The sequence below is a fragment of the Onychostoma macrolepis genome, chromosome 25, assembly GCF_012432095.1.
Source record: "Onychostoma macrolepis isolate SWU-2019 chromosome 25, ASM1243209v1, whole genome shotgun sequence".
Classification (NCBI taxonomy): domain Eukaryota; kingdom Metazoa; phylum Chordata; class Actinopteri; order Cypriniformes; family Cyprinidae; genus Onychostoma; species Onychostoma macrolepis.
In genome coordinates, this window is record NC_081179.1 from 309,209 (window position 1) to 332,248 (window position 23,040).

The 23,040-nt window shown below is 45.5% G+C and overlaps 1 protein-coding gene across 2 annotated transcripts in view; it reads right to left on the reverse strand.

Annotated features, from left to right (window-relative positions):
* LOC131534173 (von Willebrand factor A domain-containing protein 5A-like) overlaps positions 1–22,568 on the reverse strand; it is a 53,161-nt gene extending 30,593 nt beyond the window's left edge. Inside the window, exons 1-9 of one of the 2 annotated variants that reach the window (XM_058766866.1) lie at positions 22,485–22,568; positions 20,483–20,534; positions 18,412–18,614; positions 18,013–18,235; positions 7,955–8,118; positions 7,756–7,870; positions 3,006–3,181; positions 2,836–2,924; positions 2,603–2,747 (exon numbers count right to left, since the gene is read on the reverse strand). In XM_058766866.1, the coding sequence (XP_058622849.1) occupies positions 2,603–2,747; positions 2,836–2,924; positions 3,006–3,181; positions 7,756–7,870; positions 7,955–8,118; positions 18,013–18,235; positions 18,412–18,614; positions 20,483–20,525 (1,158 nt within the window). In that variant the 5' untranslated portion in view covers positions 20,526–20,534; positions 22,485–22,568. Of the gene's footprint in view, positions 1–2,602; positions 2,748–2,835; positions 2,925–3,005; positions 3,182–7,755; positions 7,871–7,954; positions 8,119–18,012; positions 18,236–18,411; positions 18,615–20,482; positions 20,535–22,430 lie in introns of both variants that reach the window. The other variant, XM_058766867.1, reaches the window with a different exon arrangement.
* Between the last annotated feature and the right edge of the window lie 472 nt (positions 22,569–23,040).

Consider the following 23,040-nt stretch of genomic DNA (forward strand, 5'->3'; position numbering starts at 1 on the left):
TAATTTCCCCCCTTTGGTTTATGTTATTTATTTGTTGTCTTTTAGTTTATTTATTTACTTATTTTACTTTCTATCTTGTATTATTTTTTGTATTTTGTCCTCTATTATTTTTTAGGTTGTTGTGGCTATGTGCTTGTTAAGTGTTTTGTCATCAATAAAAATAAAAATAAAAATTCAGAGGGAAAACAGCGGACTTGGCAACACTGAGTGGAGGTGACGTATTTCCTGTTCAAGAGTGGAGCTCCACTCGCCCATGGTCTGCAGCCAGACCCCTCTCGCATCTTTGAAGCTCAAAGTAGGCGGAGACGGCCGTCGCCATCTTGGCTGCGCGTCACTCCCGGATAATCGAAAATGGGCAAAAAGGCGGGAGGTGGGTGGAGCTGGTTGCTGAAACTACGCCCGCCAAACGCGACAGTGGTGACAGCAGCGGCAATCCACCTGTCACTCAAGAGGCCACGCCCTTAATTATGCAGAACTTTAAGGCTTGATACAATTTAAATGGATGAGTTATAAAACAAATTCACCCCCCTCACAGTTGTTACGAAGGGCAAAATTACCTATATAGACTAAAATAATTTTTTGCACCAGACTGTAAACATGTTTTTTTTCTGCTGTAAAGATGGGCATTTTAACAGGGATAGTCTATGGGATTGACTCCCTTTTGGAGCCAGCCTCCAGCGGCCAGTCGATGAATTGCAGTTTTAGTCACTTCCGTGTTGGTTTCAAGAGAGGGAGCGGGAGGTTGCCGCTTGGCGCGACCACACAAAAACAATAAAACACAATAAACGAGGTATTTGTTGCATCCAGTGGGGACATCATAAAGGTTTTTCCACACTGAGCGCGATGCGAAAAAGCGAGGCAAACCACTTTAAACCATCATCGAGTTCTTGTAATGACTTCCGATTGTGATTTATAGCTGATTTTGATTCTATAATAGGCAGACACATGCACTCTTTGTATGTTTAATAACGCTACACTGCTAATAATAGTCATACACATCCTTTATTGCTATAAAAAATACCATAAGCTGCATATAAAACACATACAGGAAATATCGTCATAGTCATGTCTATTTGCTTTCATATTTCATGTGTAGAGAAATATTTCACTCGATTTTTTTATTTTTTTTTAATACAGAAGAGAGTGAACTCACTCTGACTCATAACCTTCAAGAGATTTGTCAGTCTGGACGAGAAAAAAAACATTTGCATTTTCAGTGCGCGAATGTTCGTGGTCTATGTGGAAGCATCCATAGGAAGCTGTTGTATTATTCCAGCGCATCACCGTGTCTGAAATTCGCTTCGCTTTTTCGCGCTCAGTGTGGAAAGGCCTTTACTGATTATAATGACTTATACTGTCTTTTTACGTGGCACGATTACCATGTCTGCATGTGACCGCATTGTGACCAGAGAAACGACAAACAACAAGCACTACTCTACACTGCTCAAAACTCGTGTTTGAATAGACAGTGGCAGAAACCTACTTACAGGCTGTGAGTCAGAAGCAACAGACTGTCCTTGCAAAGTTGGAATTGCCCCACTTTATAGAAACAGTCTTTGTGCAAGCCAGCATTGTAGGCTACTCTTCCAGGTTCAGGAAGTAGTCCTCCGTAAAATGCGCTGCACACACTCTAATATTTGGGTTGAACTGTTCTGGAACAGTGTTGTAAACACAACTTAACCACTAATTTCTAGTTGTGTCCTCTTTTGGAAGCCCAAACAAAGTACTTTCGCTTTCACAACGAAACACAGCGTCTCCAGGACATGGCGCTGGCGGCAACAACAATACTACAGCGAGAATAATAGTGCCGCCTTCTTTCATTGCGTATACGTTTGGGCGGTGTTATGCAAATCTTCCCACACCGTGACGTAGACATGTGGGTCGTGTTTAAATGAGCCGTTTTAGGAGGGCATGGCAATGTCTTAACTTTTATAAAGAATATTTCTTTGGTTTTGAGACTTTAGTCTTTGCAACTTTAGGGATCTTATCTATGCACAAACAGTTTGTAACACTCCAAACAGAAAGGAAAACTTGAAATCGCATCATATGACCCCTTTAATGAAGATCCAAGACCGCGTCAGTAAGAACTCTGTCCTTTGTTCACTTCATTATACCACAGACTCATTTACAAACAAGGCACAATTCGATGTGAGATTTTCAGACAGATTGAAATTAAAAGATGATGCTGTGCTGACTATATTGGATGTTGCACCACACAAGTGTGAGTAACAGTTTTCATTACGTGATCACTATTGCTTTGTCTGTGATTACAGAACGATTGATACGTTTTGAGTTTTTTTATGCATTTTTGACCTAAATCACAGCAGTTTCCATCTATGAGGAATGTAAGCTGTCAATCATACACAACTGTTAGCCAATCACAGCAGTGGGCATTTACTTCCAAGTCTACAATCCTCCACAGATATTCAAACAGCTATTTCATTCTGATGAGGGGGTTAAAAACAGGACAGAAAATAGCCTATTACTTCTAAATTATGATGTTTTTGATGTAAAAATGTTACATTTATAAGTGGAGAACAGTACAAAATAAAATACAAAGGCAGTTCATGACCCTTTTAATGATCAGTATGTTTGGCTATACCTGTCGGGGGTGATCTGGGTAACAGGGCTGACTGTAGATGTGTTTCAGAGGCCATAGGATCTCTGTGCCGCCCATATCTGCGTTCATGCACTTTACTCTCCTTAGAGCCGCTTCCATCGTGACCTCGCTGTACACGACACTCTGACTGCAACGACACACACGCCACAGTCTCAAAACCACAGCTAAACAACATGAGGTCATTCCTGAAGAACAATTAACATCTAATTACTGACGGGAAGAAGCACTCAAAGCGAGAGCCGAATCCGTAGATGTTGAAGTAGCATCCCATGGGCAAACTCTTCAGCAGCAGCAGCAGCGTGTCCTGGAGAGACACAAGTACAGATGAGTTCAGTGACTCAATACAACTCAATAAATGTGTCATATCTGAAATTCTTCATCTTACTTTTGCGCTTTCGATGCGCTTCTGTGCGTCTTTCCCATGATGCATCTTGTAGCTCATACTTTCGGATCTGTCGACCACAAAAATGAACTCGCTCTGAGACGCCAGTGATGACATCACGTCTGCAGGGAACTCTGGGTACAAACTGATCATGAGCGCCGGGTCACCCATCAGAGACCCTGAAACAGTGGAAACAGGGTGTAAATGGCCTGAATTCAGTATATGTTACACTATACTAGGGCTGTCAAATAAAAATTAGAATTTTGCATATTTGTTGAATTTAAAATCAAAATCCACATTGTAATGCAAAAATGTTGCATCTGAATTTTATGTGTGCATCAGGCAGCCTTATTAGTGGCACACAAGATGCGATGACAATGTAAACGTCATTAGTTTTTAATGCTTTTGTTAGCCTATCCAGCTGAACCCACCAGATGCGGCGCTACTGTGTTTTTCATTCAAAATATTGCGGAAAAAGAGAACATCAAAGCGGAGAAAATCTTGTTTACTGCAAAACTGAAAGCCGTTCACACAGAATGTGCATTTTCTCGAGAGACACCTATCACTGTTGCACTCGCGTCTCGCACAAGAGAGCCACATGTTTAGAAAGCCATGTAAAAATTAATGTAAGTTGAACTTTTAGAAAACATGTCTCAACTTTATGGCGTTTTTTTTTTTTTTTCATCCCACTGCATCTCATGTTTTTAAATGAAAAAATTACTCTTTGTGATTGTTTTTCGGTCCTTTGTATTAAACTATGCATACATACATGATGCTGTTTTGTTTCTAATTGTTTAAGCAACTTAAGTAATTATATTTGGTTTATAAACATTATTTTAAACATCATTTTTCAAAGATAGTCCTGTTATTTTATTACTTTGAATACACTTGCTGTCAGGGATCGGTCGAGAGATGAGGCGAGGACTCAAGTGCAGGAGAAAAGTGGGTCTTTTATTAAAAAAAGAAACAAAAGATGAACAAAAACCACCCCGAGGGGGAAAACAGGCAGGCAGGCAGAGAGCTACAGCACACATAGACAAACCCACACACGATACCAAACATCCAACATTAACAACGAAACAGCACAGGACTGCAGACACCAGGAGACTATATGGGGAGCCAAACGAGGAGGACACAGGTGAAGTAACTGAAACAATAATGAGATAACAAGGAGGGTGGGGTCAGACAATAGACAGGAAAGCACATGGCACAAACAACAAACAATAAGCCATGTGCTAACACACACAGTGACATCTGGTGGCCAACCAGGGCACACCAGCAGGGCCGTGACACAACCCCCCCTTTAAGGAGCGGATTCTAGACGCTCCACACACTAAAACTGAGAAGAGGAAAAAAAAAAATATGTCTAGGAGAGCGGTGGGCCGGAGGCGGATCAGGGGGAGAGATGGTGGGCCAGGCCCATGTAGCGGCAGAGGGGGACCTGGGGACTGAGGCAGCGCCGGCGGGATGGGGACCCAGGGCAGAGCCCGCGGCCACCACAGCGGTATGTGTGGATTTGCCACCTGGGAACGGGCAATGACAGGCTCTGCCGTTTCGGGAGCCTTGTGTGCGGACACCGCCGCTTCAGGAAAATCGTGAGCGGGCACCGCCGCCTCGGGAGGAACGTGAGCGGGCACCGCCGCCTCGGGAGCCTTGTGTGCGGACACCGCCGCCTCGGGAGGAATGTGTGCGGACACCGCCGCCTGAGGAATGTGCGGACACCGCCTCGGGAGCCTTGTGTGCGGACACCGCCGACTCGGGAGGAATGTGCGGACACCGCCGCCTCGGGAGCCTTGTGTGCGGACACCGCCGCCTCGGGAGCCTTGTGTGCGGACACCGCCGCCTCGGGAGGAATGTGTGCGGACACCGCCGCCTCGGGAGGAATGTGTGCGGACACCGCCGCCTCGGGAGCCTTGTGTGCGGACACCGCCACCTCGGGAGGAATGTGTGCGGACACCGCTGCCTCGGGAGCCTTGTGTGCGGACACCGCCGCCTCGGGAGCCTTGTGTGCGGACACCGCCGCCTCGGGAGCCTTGTGTGCGGACACCGCCGCCTCGGGAGGAATGTGTGCGGACACCGCCGCCTCGGGAGCCTTGTGTGCGGACACCGCCGCCTCGGGAGGAATGTGTGCGGACACCGCCGCCTCGGGAGGCTCGTGAGCGGGCACTACCGCCTCGGGAGGCTCGTGAGCGGGCACCACCGCCTCGGGAGGCTCGTGAGCGGGCACCACCGCCTCGGGAGGCTCGTGAGCGGGCACCGCCGCCGCTGAGGGACGTGAGCGGTACCGCAGCCTCGGGAGGAACGTGAGCGGGTACCGCCGCCTGAGCCTTGTGTGCGGACACCGCCGCCGGGAGGAACGTGTGCGGACACCGCCGCCTGAGGAATGTGTGCGGACACCGCCGCTGGAGCCTTGTGTGCGGACACCGCCACCTCGGGAGGAATGTGTGCGGACACCGCTGCCTCGGGAGCCTTGTGTGCGGACACCGCCGCCTGAGCCTTGTGTGCGGACACCGCCGCCTCGGGAGCCTTGTGTGCGGACACCGCCGCCTGGAGGAATGTGTGCGGACACCGCCGCCTCGGGAGCCTGTGTGCGGACACCGCCGCCTGAGGAATGTGCGGACACCGCCGCCTGAGGAATGTGTGGACACCGCCGCCTGAGGCTCGTGAGCGGGCACTACCGCCTCGGGAGGCTCGTGAGCGGCACCGCCGCCTGGAGCCTTGTGCGGACACCGCCGCTGAGGAACGTGAGCGAAACCGCCGCCGAGAGTTTTGTGAGCGGACGCCGCCGCCTCGGGAGGAACGTGAGCGGAAGCCGCCGCCTGAGGAACGTGTGCGGACACCGCCGCCTCGGGAGGAACGTGTGCGGACACCGCCGCTTCAGGAGCCTTTTGTGAGCGGACACCGCCACTGGAGCCTTGTGTGCGGACACCGCCGCTTGAGGAACGTGAGCGAAACCGCCGCCTCGAGGAACGTGAGCGAAACCGCCGCTGAGCCTTGTGAGCGGAAACCGCCGCCTGAGGAACGTGCGGAAACCGCCGCTGAGCCTTGTGAGCGGACACCGCCGCCGGGAGGAACGTGTGCGGAAACCGCCGCTGAAGCTTTGTGAGCGGACACCGCCGCCTCGAGGAACGTGAGCGAAACCGCCGCTTGAGCCTTGTGAGCGGACACCGCCGCCTGGAGGAACGTGTGCGGAAACCGCAGCTGAAGTTTTGTGAGCGGACACCGCCGCCTCGGGAGGAACGTGTGCAGAAACCGCCGCTGGAGCCTTGTGAGCGGACACCGCCGCTTGAGCCTTGTGAGCGGACACCGCCGCTTCGGGAGGAACGTGTGCGGAAACCGCCGCTTCGGAAGCCTTGTGAGCGGACACCGCCGTTTCGGGAGCCTTGTGAGCGGACACCGCCGCCTCGGGAGGAACGTGTGCAGAAACCGCCGCTTCGGAAGCCTTGTGAGCGGACACCGCCGCCTCGGGAGGAACGTGTGCAGAAACCGCCGCTTCGGAAGCCTTGTGAGCGGACACCGCCGCCTCGGGAGGAACATGTGCGGACACCGCCGCTTCGGGAGCCTTGTGAGCGGACACCGCCGCCTCGGGAGGGACGTGAGCGGGTACCGCAGCCTCGGGAGGAACGTGAGCGGGTACCGCCGCCTCGGGAGCGCGAGCAGACCACGCCGCTCGCATTGACATCAGTGGGGGTTCCTGCACGCTTCGTATCAGCCCGGGACGCTCTGGAAGCGGGCTGGAGGTATTGGGTGCGGCAGACGAGGCCTCTGACACCCCTTTTGATTGCCGCTGGGGGCCCTGCAGCTTCTGCAGCTTTGTCGGCCACCACTGGAGGTGCTGCAGCTTCGGCGAGCACTGCCTGAGGCACTCCAGCTACCCTAGCTGGGGAACGTGCCAGGAACTCCACAAATTCCCCAAACGTCAGGTGGTCCAGCCCCCTCATCCTCCACCATTTGAGGGGCTCCTCAAGGGCACTATTGAAAAGGTCCTTGAGGGCCGCATCATTGTACCCCAAACCCTCTGCTGCACCACAGAACCTCAGGGCAAACTTCCTCACCTCAGTGCCCTGCTGACGGAGGGAGCTCAGGGCCTGGAACTGGAGGATGCGTTGGTAGAGGGGGCTGCTGACGTTAGAGGCTGGTGGATGGTGTGAGCCCATTCTCCGCTGAGTCCTCATTTGGCTGTTTCGTTCTGTCAGGGATCGGTCGAGAGATGAGGCGAGGACTCAAGTGCAGGAGAAAAGTGGGTCTTTTATTAAAAAAAGAAACAAAAGATGAACAAAAACCACCCCGAGGGGGAAAACAGGCAGGCAGGCAGAGAGCTACAGCACACATAGACAAACCCACACACGATACCAAACATCCAACATTAACAACGAAACAGCACAGGACTGCAGACACCAGGAGACTATATGGGGAGCCAAACGAGGAGGACACAGGTGAAGTAACTGAAACAATAATGAGATAACAAGGAGGGTGGGGTCAGACAATAGACAGGAAAGCACATGGCACAAACAACAAACAATAAGCCATGTGCTAACACACACAGTGACATCTGGTGGCCAACCAGGGCACACCAGCAGGGCCGTGACACTTGCATTAATAATATTTTGCTCGATATGCCCTCTTGTGGTCTCAGGAGAGAAGTCATGAGTGTGAAGCTTCTATGAGCAGTCAATGACTTAATGTTCATTTGAGGGTGAGCTGTACCCTTAAGTCACATATTAGCAGTGTATTTACAAACAAAAACTTCTACCTGTCTGAGCTGCAGCCGCTCCAGCCTCCACCACAGCAGTGGGCTGATGGGTGTTCTCATAGTACAGAAGCAGCTCCACATCCTTATCGAACCGGTGACCAGTGCTCAGATTCACCTACACACACATTACAGGCTTCTGGTGATGCTACATGCATGGAAACTGTACACACACACACACACACACTCTTACACACAGTACCGTGGCGTGAGTGTGCTGTGCGTTGAGGAACTGCAGAGGATCCAGAGGGCAGCTGGACTCCAGTCTGGAGATGCGGTCTGAAGATCTCACGTCAACACTCAGAGACAGAATGTAAGGAATAACTGATGCTGAGGAAACTCCTGGAACTGGAGGTTCCGCTGAAGCTGAGATGATCACATGGACAAACAGAGATATACTATATAACACCAGTCAATGTAGAGCTCAACAGCTGAAGCAGAAATGTTTCTTGAGCAGCAAATCAGCATATTAGAATGATTTCTGAAGGATCATGTGACACTGAAGTCTGGAGTAATGATGCTGAAAATTCAGAAATAAATTACATTTGAACATATTCACATTTACATTTATGCATTTAGCAGACGGTTTTATCCAAAGCGACTTACAGTGCATTCAGGCTATACTTTTTTTTTTTTTTTATCAGTATGTATTATCAGTATGTAACATATATTCACATAGAAAACAGCTGTTTTAAATTATAATAATATTTCAGAATTTTTAGTGTATTTTTGATCAATTAAATGCAGCCTTGGTGAGCAGTAGACACTTCTTTCAAAAGCTTTTGACAGTAGTTTAATTGCCTGGGGAAGTAAGAGGACTACATCACTCACAATGCTTTCTGGGAAGAATATTTTCATAAAAAGATGACTCGTACCTTTTGGTTTTGTTTTCAAAACTTTGTTGCTTCAACTCAAACATAACTGAATTATAAATGGAAAAACACTTGTGAAGATGTGGACAGTTACTGTTCTGGCCTATATATGATTTAGGGATGCAACGATAAAATTTTTCAGAACCAATTAAATCCAGAAAATTCAAAGTATCGGCCGATACCGATACGATCCGATACAGCACATTGTTGTTGTTTTTTAAATCAATGTAGAATTTCTAGACTTCTGTGTGTTGACCGGATCATCACTCTTTTGTGTGTTAAACACAATTTACTAAATATAGACAATTTATTTTCTATAAAAAAATGAAAAAATGTATAATCATAATCTGTGACAAAAATACTATTATAAACTAGGTTAGTGGATAATTCAGCAGTAAAAGTTATTCTAGAAAAATCACGAGTGCACAATAATTTTATAAAATCTAAAAATTTACAGTGGTGAAATAACATTATTTAGTGGGGAACAAATATAAGTGAATAAGTGTAGGACTAAATCTGGTAAAATGTTACACACTGCTATTGCTTATTGCTATTGTAAAATACATTCATGAAAAACAAGTAGATATTTATATACAAATATATAGGATAAAATTAAAAGCCATTTCTTTTAAATGTAAATGTAACCAGGTTGAAATTATATCTTTACTTTTATGTTTGAAATGTCACCAAATCCTGATGAATATTGTTTTCTATACGTTTAAGATGTGTTCTATTGCCAATATTTATGCCTGGATGTTGTATTCAGACCATAGTGTTAATACCTGTACTTCCACTTTAAGAGTGTTGCAGGCTTTGTGGCGTCATTCACGCGCTTCTTTCAGTTTTGCGCCAGACTAGCTGAGAGGAGGAGCTTGAGACCTGTGTATTGTGTGGAGGAGACTGCATGTGACAGAGCCTTATGTATTTTTTTGTTGATTTGTACAGTCTGCACCAGGCTCGCTGAGAGGAAACAAATTTGCTGTTTCGTCTTAATTAAAAGAGAAACCAGCAGTTGGTCGTGGTCTGCGTCTTTCCTTCATTCAACACAAGAACACAACGCAGTACATACAAGAGTTAATGGACGTGCATCCAATCTACATAAACTGTTAAAGACAAAGCACGCCCGTTACAATGGTGCCGTGACCTTTCAAGGATTGGTCTGAAGATCGACGTCAGCTCGTTCGCCGTGGGAAGCTGCATTCACTCGCCTTTTACTGTGGTCAGGTATTTCCTTGGACTGCAACCTGATATTTTTTTTATTTTTGTCTTCAATATAACAGCATTTAAGAGAGTGCTTTACTGATGTGCAATTGATTGCTGATTGATGTGATTATCTAGATTTTTTTTTGGTGCTCTTCCAGTTTAGTCATTTAGATTTAGATTTTATTTTATTGGCTATATTTTTTTTTACTCTCATATTTCTTTTCTGTGTATGGAGTGACTGAAATATGGCAGAGGGTTACACATATTTTGCAGAGGGCGAAACTGACAATGCTGAGCATGACTCTATCGAGGACCAGTTTGGTGTGGGGAGGGGTTTGTTCTTTCGACCCTTAGAGTCCAGAACACCAGGGCCTAGTGTCACAGCATTACACACCCCACAGCTTACCTCTACACGTTATGTAGATCGTGCCATGCCAAGCCAAGTCGAGCAGAATCCAGATTTAGGCTCACTCATTACACAGTTAGCTGAGAAGCTAGGTGAATCCATTACAGCTAAGCTACAATCTGACAGGTGCACACACAACACCAGTACTCCTGTACAGCCCTCAGAGATGACATTGCCTAACGTCAAGGTTGTCATGAAGTCAGACGTAAGAGAGCCTCCTATATTCAGGGGTGATAGCTCAGACAAATTCACAGTTCATGAGTGGGAAAATCTTATGACTCTGTATTTAAAGAAACGAGCTATTCCAGTGATTGAGCATTCACAAGAAGTCCTGGCAAAGCTTATGGGCAAAGCAGGGGATGTGGTGAGGATAAAGCTGCGTAACGACACATCTATTAACCATACTGCAAATCCCCATGTGATTTTTGACATTCTGAAACAACACTTCAGCGAACTGACTTACTCAAACATGCCTTTAGCAGATTTCTACAACACATTGCCCATGCCAGGTGAAGATGCTATGGAATACTGGATACGGCTAAACAAAACAGTTGATATAGCGGATGAGTATCTGAAAAGGCAAGGCCGTGGCATTGATGACCCGGGCCATGAAGTCAGTATGATGTTCATCAAATACTGCCCAGACCAGTCTCTTGCAAGTGTTTTCAAGTTCAAGTCTGCTGAGAAATGGTCAGCACGTGAGATCCAAGAGAGGCTTGATGAGCACATGCAGGGACAGAAAACTCAAGCTGCAACTGTTAGGCCCCTTAAGGTGAGCACAGTAGAGCACAAAGTCCTTTCCCAGTGTCATGTGCCTATGGCTGATAATACACCAGCCTCAAACACCACTGTACCGTCTGTGCCATCTCCGGTGCCCATGACTACTGCGAGTGTTGACAATGTCTGCATGAGGAGTTTGGTGAACTTGTTAGACCGACTGGTTACACAGCATACACAAGTGCCAGCTAACCCCGGAGCTCAAGCCACAGTCCCTCACTCTTTTCAAAAGGTGTGCAGGGTATGTAGGGCTTCTGATCATTCCACATTGTCTCACTGCAGACGAGAGAACAGGTGTTTAAAGTGCTTATCGCCTGGTCACTGGAAGAGGGACTGTCCTGATCAGACCAACCAGCGCCGCTCTCAATCTGCCAACAGCGCTGGTGGACAGGATCAACAGTTAAACTAGAAAACCCACACCCTGGGAGGGGCGGTGTGGGTATTGTAAATGAATCCCTCTCTGATACACACGACCCAGCTCGCTTATATGAGGACTGCTGTGCCAAAGCACCTGAGGGGACCCGAATAGTCATTCAAGCCACACAGAAGATCGAAGCATTCAGTGAGTTGTTTTATGCTACTGTCCTTGTCAATCACAGTGTGCAGTTTAAAGGCATGTTGGACTCCGGCTCTATGGCATGTAGCATCAGCGAACATGCGGTAGAGAAACTCAGTTCTGCTGGTGTTTTGCCCGAGAAGCAGCACCCTGAAGAAAATATTGTTTTGATTGGCTGTGGTGGTCTGCAGACTCGACCTGAGGGTTTTTATAACTTGGAGATGCAGCTTTACGGCGCTCGCTGTGTTGTACCTACCTTGGTTGTGCCTGGTCAGCATGACGATCTCATATTGGGCTCGAATGTCATCAAACATGTGATTCGTGTTCTGAAGGGTGATAATGATTATTGGAACATGGCTTCCAGACCGGAGTATCAGTCTGATCCCAATGTTGAACAGTTCTTGTCGATGTTCACAAATGTCGAGCGCTGGAGAGGGAGTGAGGTTCCTGACAAAATAGGCACTGTCAAGCTCACCCAATCAGTGATACTTCTACCCAGTCACGAACACTTGGTTTGGGGTAGACTCCCTGCTAGTGTGCCGATGTCACCTGGAAGCACTGTTGTCGTAGAACCAACCAACTCCAAAGCCATGCCACGAGGTGTTCTAGTGGGCCGTCTTGTCACACCTCTCTGGGGTGATAGATGGGTGCCAATGACAGTTGTTAACCCATCTGACAAAGCTGTCAAACTGAAGAGAAATAGCAAATTGGCTGATGTGTTTCCATGCTTGGCAATCGAGGATCTAGCTGCTTCTCAGGGTCTACATGTGGCTTCAGAAAAAAAAAACCAGATGCACACAACAAACAACCTGACATTGAGATACAGCAATCTCATACGGAGAAACAAGTACATGACATACTGCAACAGAAACTTGACACATTGCCCAGTGCCTATTCAGCTGGTCAGCTGGCTAAAAGCCTGTCAGAGTTGGGCTTGAGTGATGTTGACATAGACGCATGTCAGGTTAGTAAAGACTGTAAGTCTAGGCTCACACAGCTTTTTAATTGAATACCAAGACATCTTCTCCAAGCACTCATTGGACTGTGGTGAGGTCAAGGGATACACACACCGCATTCACCTCACCGACGATCGCCCTTTTCGCTTGCCGTACAGGAGAGTCCCTCCTGCCCACTATCAGAAGTTGAGGCAGGTTCTCACTGATATGGAGGAAAAGGGGATTATCAGGAAATCGTCAAGCGAGTATGCTTCGCCACTGGTGATGGTGTGGAAGAAAGACGGTGGGTTGCGGATTTGCACTGATTTCAGGTGGCTGAATGCCCGGACCTTAAAGGACGCCCATCCCTTGCCGCACCAGTCTGACTGCCTGGCTGCTCTTGGTGGCAATTGCCTCTTTAGCACGATGGACCTCACTTCTGGCTTCTTCAACATCCCAATGCATGAAGACGACAAGAAGTACACAGCTTTCACAACCCCTCTTGGACTGCATGAATATAATCGCATGCCACAGGGACTGTGTAACAGTCCAGCGTCCTTCATGAGGATGATGATTGGGATTTTTGGGGACATGAACTTCACAAAACTCCTGTGTTATCTTGATGATCTTCTCGTCTTTGCATCGTCAGAGGATGAGGCCCTGTCCAGACTCCGCACAGTGTTCCAGAGGTTGCGGGATAATAACTTGAAACTGGCTCCGAAGAAGTGCTATCTGCTTCGAGAACAAGTTGGATTCCTTGGACATGTCATTAATGGCGAGGGTGTGGCCGTTGATCCTGCCAAAGTGGAGGTCATAACCAAGATGACAGTACGAGACCTCATGGAGGACGATGAGTGCACGCCTTCTGTCCGGAGAATCAAATCTTTCCTTGGCATGGTATTTTACTACCAGCATTTCATCCCAAACTGTTCCTCCATTGCGAAGCCCTTGTTCGCACTTACGGCTGGACAGAAGAGGCGGGGACGGTCAGCTAGAGATAAGAAGCCCCTGGGTGCCTATCGCAAGCTTACTCCTGCAGACTGGTCAGCGGAATGTGGAATCGCTTTTGACCAGTTGAAGACCATGCTGTTGGGATGTGTTGTGCTGGCTCATCCAGACTTTGACGAGCCATTTATTCTGTCAGTCGATGCTTCTTTGAACGGACTTGGAGCAGTGCTATCTCAAGTGTCACGAGGAGAGTCCAAGGCCAGACCAGTTGCTTTTGCAAGCAAGACCCTTAGTGCGTCTGGCGGAAGTATCCAGCTCATCGACTGGAGTTCATGGCTTTGAAGTGGAGTGTCTGTGAAAAGTTTAGCCACTGGCTAAAAGGCCGTAGCTTCACAGTTTGGACGGATAATAATCCACTAACCTACCTTCTAACAAAGCCAAAGCTTGACGCATGTGAAATCCGCTGGGTCTCTAAGCTTGCATCTTACTCCTTTGATCTTAAACACCTGCCTGGGAAAAGAAATGTGGTGGCTGATGCCTTGAGTCGCGACCTCTTCGCGAAGCCCATTTGTCAGAGGCTGCTGAAGGAACCATATCCCACCCTGATTCAGGAAGCTAATGGGATAGAGGAGGATTCTGTGCAGGATGCTTTCAGGGTCAGCTGCCAGTCTCAAAGCTACAGATCTGGGGACCATCAAATGTTCAAGGTGGCGTGTGATTCTGCTGAGATCAGAGCTCTTTGTCAGGCCCACTGTGACTGGATTGATGCAGCAGAATCCAGGGCACTCTATCTGACCCAACACGTCCAACAGCTGTCGAGTGGTCAGGATGTTACACCCATGTTCTCCGCTCAGGAGCTGCAGCTGAGTCAAAAGCAAGACCCCAGCATTTCTAAGGTGTTACCTTTTGTTGCAGCCAGGAAGCGACCATCTAGGCGGGAAAGGCATGGTGCTGATTCAAAGGTCCTCAGATTGTTCAAGCAATGGGACAAGTTGGAAGTCCATGATGGGATGTTGTATCGAGTGACGAGAGATCCCGTGTCCAAACAGAGAAGATCTCAATATGTGTTGCCTCTGAGTCTAAAGGAAAAGACATTGTTGGGCATACACGATCTGGCAGGTCATCAAGGTCAGGACCGTACTCTCTCACTGGCAAGGCAGCGATTTTACTGGCCTGATATGGAGAGGGATGTGAGGGCACATGTCAGATGCTGTCAGAGGTGTGTGTTTGGGAAGTCGCCGGAACCTGCTGATCGTGCGCCCCTAGAAAGCATCAAGAGCTCTGCCCCGATGGAGTTAGTTTGCATGGATTTTTGGTCGGCAGAGGACAGTAAGCAGCGTTCAGTGGATGTCCTAGTGGTCACCGACCATTTCACCAAACTCGCCCATGCATTCCCTTGTGCCAATCAGACGGCAAAGCAAGTCGCCAAGAAGCTCTGGGACAATGTGTTCTGTGTTTACGGTTTCCCTGAAAGAATACATTCCGATCAGGGCACCAATTTCGAGAGCAACTTGATTGCAGAGCTTCTTCGTCTGGCCGGTGTGGCAAAATCCCATACGACAGCCTACCACCCCATGGGCAATGGGGGAACAGAGCGATTTAATCGCACTTTGGGTAACATGCTCCGTACCCTTCCCCTTAAGGAAAAACAACAGTGGCCACAACAAATTCAAACCATCACGTTTGCCTATAACGCCACCGTTCATGAGACTACAGGTTACGCTCCCTTCTTCTTGATGTTTGGCCGTGTGCCTAGATTGCCGGTGGATATTATGTTTAAGCAGGTTTTGAATGACCCAGGGATTGTTGACTATGACTCATATGCCAAGTCCCTGCTTTCTTGCCTCAAAAGTGCTATGGAAATCGCCCAGAAACATTCATCTACTGAGCAACAGCACCAGGCCCGGCAGTACAACAAACGTGTCAAGGGTACCTACCTCTCTGTGGGAGATCGTGTTTTAGTAGCAAATAAAGGAGAACGAGGGAAGAGAAAGTTGGCCGACAAATGGGAGGATGGAGTGTACACAGTTGTTGGTGCAAATCCCAATATCCATGTCTATAAAATACAGGATGCAGAGGGACGCACGAGAGTTGTGCACAGGAATCTTTTGTTGGAGGTCAACTTCTTGCCACTCTCTGGGATGGATGAGAGCCAGGATACACATGCAAATGATCAGTCTTTGGCCAGCGAGGAGTCTGCTCAGGAAGACTGTGACTGTGATGATGATAGAGCCTCAATGTCTGAGTTATTGACTCGAGATGCACAGAACCTGTCAAATTCCAGAACTGGTGAGAGTCTTGAAGTTTTGTCCCCTGAAGTCCCACTTGAATCTGAGTCAGCTGATTCAGAAGAGCTGGACCAGTCTAGTTCAGTGCAAAGTCATGTTGGTGCCATTACTGATAACTCATCCATTTCACCTGCACCACAATCAGATATTTCACACTCACCACATGCTGATGCATTGGTTCACACTGACCCGCACACACAGACCGCAGCTGATGGTCTTCTTAGAACACGTGCAGGGAGAGTAGTGAAATCAGTGAACAGACTAATAGAATCCATGGTTCAGAAACCATTTCTGAGGGGTTCAAACATTTTGTTTGGGAGCCATAGCTAATCTCTCTTTGTTTTGCAGAGATGACTCTTGATATATATATATATATATATATATATATATATATTTTTTTTTTTTTTTTGGACTGTGTTATGAGCATTGATACTTGCAAATGTCTGTGGGACAATTTTTTGGGGGGCCAAGTGTTGTGTGGCGTATCAGGCGTCGCATTGAGCTAAGGGGATTAAGAGACCTGATCAACCTTTTTTTTTTCCCTGAACCTTGTATGTGAGGTGACTTCTAAGTTGACTGTGGACTAGGTCTATTTATTTTCATTTGGGCCAGATTGTGTCAGTAGCAGACGTATTATGTGTTCTTTACAGTCCCGAGACTCCACTTATCAGGATGTTGGTGAATTTCAGGAGGGGTGAATGTAACCAGGTTGAAATTATATCTTTACTTTTATGTTTGAAATGTCACCAAATCCTGATGAGTTTTCTATAAGTTTAAGATGTGTTCTATTGCCAATATTTATGCCTGGATGTTGTATTCAGACCATAGTGTTAATACCTGTACTTCCACTTTAAGAGTGTCGCAGGCTTTGTGGCGTCATTCACGCGCTTCTTTCAGTTTTGCGCCAGACTAGCTGAGAGGAGGAGCTTGAGACCTGTGTATTGTGTGGAGGAGACTGCATGTGACAGAGCCTTATGTATTTTTTTGTTGATTTGTACAGTCTGCACCAGGCTCGCTGAGAGGAAACAAATTTGCTGTTTCGCCTTAATTAAAAGAGAAACCAGCAGTTGGTCATGGTCTGCGTCTTTCCTTCATTCAACACAAGAACACAACGCAGTACATACAAGAGTTAATGGACGTGCATCCAATCTACATAAACTGTTAAAGACAAAGCACGCCCGTTACATAAAGCACAGTGATGAGGAAGCAACATATGATAGACATGAGTTTAGACAGGAGACATTACTGTGCTATACATTAGATTATTACCATATTGTCCCGAATATAAGACGACCCTGATTATAAGACGACCCTCCTTTTTCCAGATGTACCTTTTGGAAAAAGGCTTTTTGAAAACCAAATCTTGTTTTTTTTTTTTTTTTTTTCTCTCTGTAAAACACATTTTTTCTTAAATTATTTTCAGATTGCATATTTTTCCTATTTTCATTTTTGTTTTGAAAGTATGGTAAATACTGGTAAAATGTACCAACAATGACATTGAAAAATATACACTTTTCGATATAACATTGAAATAACAGGTAGCCCATCTGAATTATATAACATTTAGGCTATCCATCTCATAGTAGCCTACCAAAATTTTATTATCAGTAGAAGTGAAATCTTATCGTAGTCTTCAGATCTGGGTACTGTCTTATGTTTTTAAATCACTTACAGAGGAAGTTTGTTCCCATCAGACTAACATGACAGTCACGACTCATGCCGCTGTTAGCTTTTCTTTTTCTTTTGTTTTCACTCGCGATCTTTATAACACGCATTACATTTACATATTTCATGGCACACTCGTTTTAAGCGTGTTTGGCGCCACCTATTGTTGTGGGTGTATTACTGACATGTCAAATTCTAGACCCCGAATATAAGACGACCGCATTTTTTCACATGTATTTCCAAGAAAAAAACATTGTCTTATATTCGGGTCAATACGGTAATAGTCTTTCTTGTTCTGTCCTATCAAGAAAGGCTATGCAAAAGTATTGTAATATAAATACAGAGCGGGGCAAAGTGCTTATGCACATCCCATGCACAAGAACTTTATGGTGCTTTATAATGTTTTTGTTTCTTTTGTGGGGATTAACAATAACCCAGAATAGTATTCGCACAATATTGGATTTGGATCCGTCTCATCTGACTGATACTTGTTTCAGCAGAAAATGCCAGTATCGGAGCCGATACCGATACTGAATATCGGATCGATACATCCCTAATATGATTATGATCTCAGTGTGTGTTGTTAGCTGGATTCAGGTAAACTGTGCACCTGCTGGTGTGTATCTGGGGTTGAGTACAGCTGGCAGACAGAAGCGCAGGGCGTTGTCGGCCTGAACGCTGAGCTCAATGATGTAGATGATGGTGACGATGGCAGTCTGACCCGGAGACAAACAGCCGACATTCAGTCTGAACACATCCGAACTCTGATCGCTCTCTTCCAGCAGAAATGCCTGCTGACCCGAACTCACAGCATCATGATACTGATCCCGCGCCTGTGAGAGACAAACACACCCATAAACACCAGAACAACTCAACTTACTGTTATTCCAGCTGACATGGGCATAGAGCCACTGTCCTCCAGAGTTTAGCTCCAGCACACAGGTGAGTTTGATTAGGGTCAGGTCTGAGCAGGAATAGATAAAACAACACTGCTGCTGTTTAGACTCACGCTTTGTTTGTCCTGCACCTCTGCAACAATCTCCTGCTCTCCGATCCTGGCGCTGAAGTGAGAGACGGCGGCATCGCCAGGCAGCGGGAAGATGAACACGGCCTCCAGCGGACGATCCTCCTCATTGGCATACTGCAGACTGGAGCTGACTGAGGCCACGTGATCCCGAACCTGCAGCTGCACCGAGATGCTCTTCAGAGGAACTGAGAGAAACACACAAACATCTCAACACTCTCTTCAGAAGATATAGACAAACACCTCAACACTCTCTTCAGAAGATCTACACAAACATCTCAACACTCTCTTCAGAAGATCTACACAAACACACAAACATCTCAGCACTCTCTTCAGAAGATCTACACAAACACCTCAACACTCTCTTCAGAAGATCTACACAAACATCACAACACTCTCTTCAGAAGATCTACACAAACACACAGACCTCTCAACACTCTCTTCAGAAGATCTACACAAACACACAAACATCTCAACACTCTCTTCAGAAGATCTACACAAACATCTCAACACTCTCTTCAGAAGATCTACACAAACACACAAACATCTCAACACTCTCTTCAGAAGATCTACAAAAACACACAAACATCTCAACACTCTCTTCAGAAGATCTACACAAACATCTCAACATTCTCTACAGAAGATCTACACAAACACACAAACATCTCTACACTCTCTTCAGAAGATCTACACAAATATCTCAACACTCTCGTCAGAAGATCTACACAACATCTCAACACTCTCTTCAGAAGATCTACACAAACACACAAACACCTCAACACTCTCTTCAGAAGATCTGCACAAACACCTCAACACTCTCTTCAGAAGATCTACACAAACATCAACACTCTCTTCAGAAGATCTACATGAACACACAAACACCTCAACTCTCTCTTCAGAAGATCTACACAAACATCAACACTCTCTTCAGAAGATCTACACAAACATCTCAACACTCTCTTCAGAAGATCTGCACAAACACCTCAACTCTCTCTTCAGAAGATCTACACAAACACCTCAACACTCTCTTCAGAAGATCTACACAAACACCTCAACACTCTCTTCAGAAGATCTGCACAAACACCTCAACTCTCTCTTCAGAAGATCTGCACAAACACCTCAACACTCTCTTCAGAAGATCTACACGAACACACAAACACCTCAACTCTCTCTTCAGAAGATCTACACAAACATCAACACTCTCTTCAGAAGATCTGCACAAACACCTCAAACTCTCTCTTCAGAAGATCTACACAAACACCTCAACACTCTCTTCAGAAGATCTACACAAACACTCTCTTCAGAAGATCTGCACAAACACCTCAACACTCTCTTCAGAAGATCTACACAAACACTCTCTTCAGAAGATCTACACGAACACACAAACACCTCAACTCTCTCTTCAGAAGATCTACACAAACACCTCAACACTCTCTTCAGAAGATCTACACAAACACTCTCTTCAGAAGATCTGCACAAACACCTCAACACTCTCTTCAGAAGATCTACACAAACACCTCAACACTCTCTTCAGAAGATCTACACAAACACCTCAAGTCTCTCTTCAGAAGATCTACACAAACACCTCAACACTCTCTTCAGAAGATCTACACAAACACTCTCTTCAGAAGATCTGCACAAACACCTCAACTCTCTCTTCAGAAGATCTACACAAACACCTCAACACTCTCTTCAGAAGATCTACACAAACACTCTCTTCAGAAGATCTGCACAAACACCTCAACACTCTCTTCAGAAGATCTACACAAACACCTCAAGTCTCTCTTCAGAAGATCTACACAAACACCTCAACACTCTCTTCAGAAGATCTACACAAACACCTCAACACTCTCTTCAGAAGATCTACACGAACACACAAACACCTCAACTATCTCTTCAGAAGATCTACACAAACATCAACACTCTCTTCAGAAGATCTACACAAACATCTCAACACTCTCTGAACACAGAAGATCTGCACCTGAAAAAATACACTATTGGAATTATACACAAAATAAATAGTTAAAGCTATAAGTATGAAGTGGAGAGTTTGTACCTGGCACATTTTTCTCAGACACGAGACCACAGCAGTTCACCATAATGAAGCTCTGTAAGAACAAATCAGATTTACTGCACATTATATTTCATGTAACTTGTATTTCGACATTACTTCGATAAAATTCCAAATAATCTGCTGCAATGTCAGTGGGTCGCAGACATAGCAGACGGACATGCTAACAAGACCCCTAGTGTTAGCCGCTCTTGAAATCAGAGAACGGTTTACCCGCACGGCTCTTACCAGCTGGCCTCAGTTACATTTAGAAGAAGAATATTAAGTCATTGCAATTTTAAAAGTGCTAATTGAAATTGCCTTGCTAAAGTATTAATAGCCCTTCATTTTTTTCACGTTTTGTTATGTTGTTGCCTATGTTAAACTGCTTTAAATTAATTTTTTTCCACATCAATCTACACTCCATACACCACGATGGTAAAGCAAAAAACAGGTTTTTAACATCTTTGCAAATGTATTAAAAATAAAAAACTTAAATGATTCCATTGCAAAAGTATTCATACCCTTAACTAAATATTTAGCTGAAGCACCTTTACAGTCTAAAGTCTTTTTTTGTTTGATGCGACAATCTTTGCTCATCAGCATTTGGCAATTATCTGCTATTCTTCTCCTCACCTCTTCACCTCTCTAGCTCTGTCAGGTTGAGAGGTGGGGGCAGATGCATATTTTCAGGTTTCTCCAGAAACATTTGATTGAGCTAAAGCTCAGGCTCTGGTTGGGCCACTCAAGGACATTCACAGAGTTGTCTATAATTGACTCTTGCTGTGTGCTTAGGGTCATTGTCCTGTTGGAAGGTAAACCTTCTGCCCGTCTGAGGTTCTGAATGTTCTGGACTGGGTTTTCATTAAGGCTATCTCAATATTTTGGTGCATTGAGCTTTTCTTCTATTCTGATGAGTCCCTCAGTCCCTGCTGCTGAAAAACAGCCCCACAGCATGAGGCTGCTACCAGCACACTTTACTGCTGGGATGGTATTCTGCAGGTGATGAGCAGACCTGGTTTCCTTCAAACATGATGCTTGGAATTGAGATTCATCGGACCAGAGAAACTTGTTTCTCAGAGTCTGAGGGTCCTTTGGGAGCTATTTTGCAAATTCCAAGTGTGTTTTCATGTGTCTTCACTGATGAGAGGATTGAGTCCTGCCACACCGCCATAAAGCCCAGATCGGTGGAGTGTTGCAGCAATGTTTGTCCTTCTGTAGGTTTCTCCTATCTCCACATATGATCATGGAGCTCAACTACAGTGACCATCAGGTTCTTGGTCACCACACTAACCAAAGCCCTTCTCCATCAGTTGCTCAGTTTGGCCAGGAGGCCAGCTCTAGGAAGAGTCCTGGTTGTTTCAAACTTCTTCCATTAAGGGTAACAGAGACTACATGCTTCTGTGACCCTTCAATGAAGCAGATTTTTTTTTTCTGAACACTTCTCCAGATGTGTGGCTTGATGCAAACCTGTTTCTGAGCTCAGGGCTTGGTTTTTGCTCTGATATGCATTATCAGCTGTTAGACCTTTTATTAAGATGTGTGTGCCTTTCCAAATCATACCCATTCAATTGAATTTGTCACAGGTTAACTTCACTTGAAGTGTAGTAACATCTACAAGCAATATGAATGCTCCTGAGTTAAATTTCAACTGTTCCAGATAATGGAATGCAATGGTATCATTTAAGTTTTTTTTTTAATAAATTTGCAAAGATGATAAAAACCTGTTTTTTGCTTTACCATTATGGTGTATGGCATGTAGATTGATTTGGGGGAAAAAGTAATTTAAAGCAGTTTAACATTGGCAACAACAAAACGTGACAAAAAAAATTGAAGGGGTATTAATACTTCCGCAAGGCACTGTATTTCCTAAGAAACTGCATAAATAAAAGTGATAAATCAAGACCTCCTTTGCTTCCTTACAAAGTGAAAGTAAACAGGAAACAAGTCTTACTGCTTTTATTAATTCTCAGTCAGGAAATAAGATGAAAATAGCTTTCTTACTGACCCCGTCAAGATGTTTCAGGAAGAATCCGATGATTTGGAGAAAGTGAAAGTACTTTGTCTTCTTTCGATTTATCAAACCATCATATTGTGCATTTCTGCCACCTACTGAGATGGAGAGAAATCATCAATGTGGAGTAAAAACACTTCTTAACTAAATGCTTCAACATCGAGCAGTTTCAGGGCTGGACGACATACATGTTGATCTAGAACTGATCCAGCGTTTGAGATTGAGCTGTTGATTCATTTGATCAATCAGAGGCACTTTTAGTGAGCAGGACTGAAATTACTGAAATCAGAGAGAAGATTCAATGCTGTAAAATGTCTTGAGTAATTAAAGAAAGAGAATTTGAGCCAAATTCTGTTAGTTACAAAATACACGCTGTCTTTTCCTTTCCAAAATAGGAAATGTTCAAAACACACACAGACTGGGAATGTTAATACACACACGATCAATACTAAGAGGCTACAGACCGCATGCTAAAGCTAGCAATCCTGTATTAAAAACAGTAAAAATCCATTGAATAAAAATCCTTAGGAGGGGAGACCTGGGGAAAGAA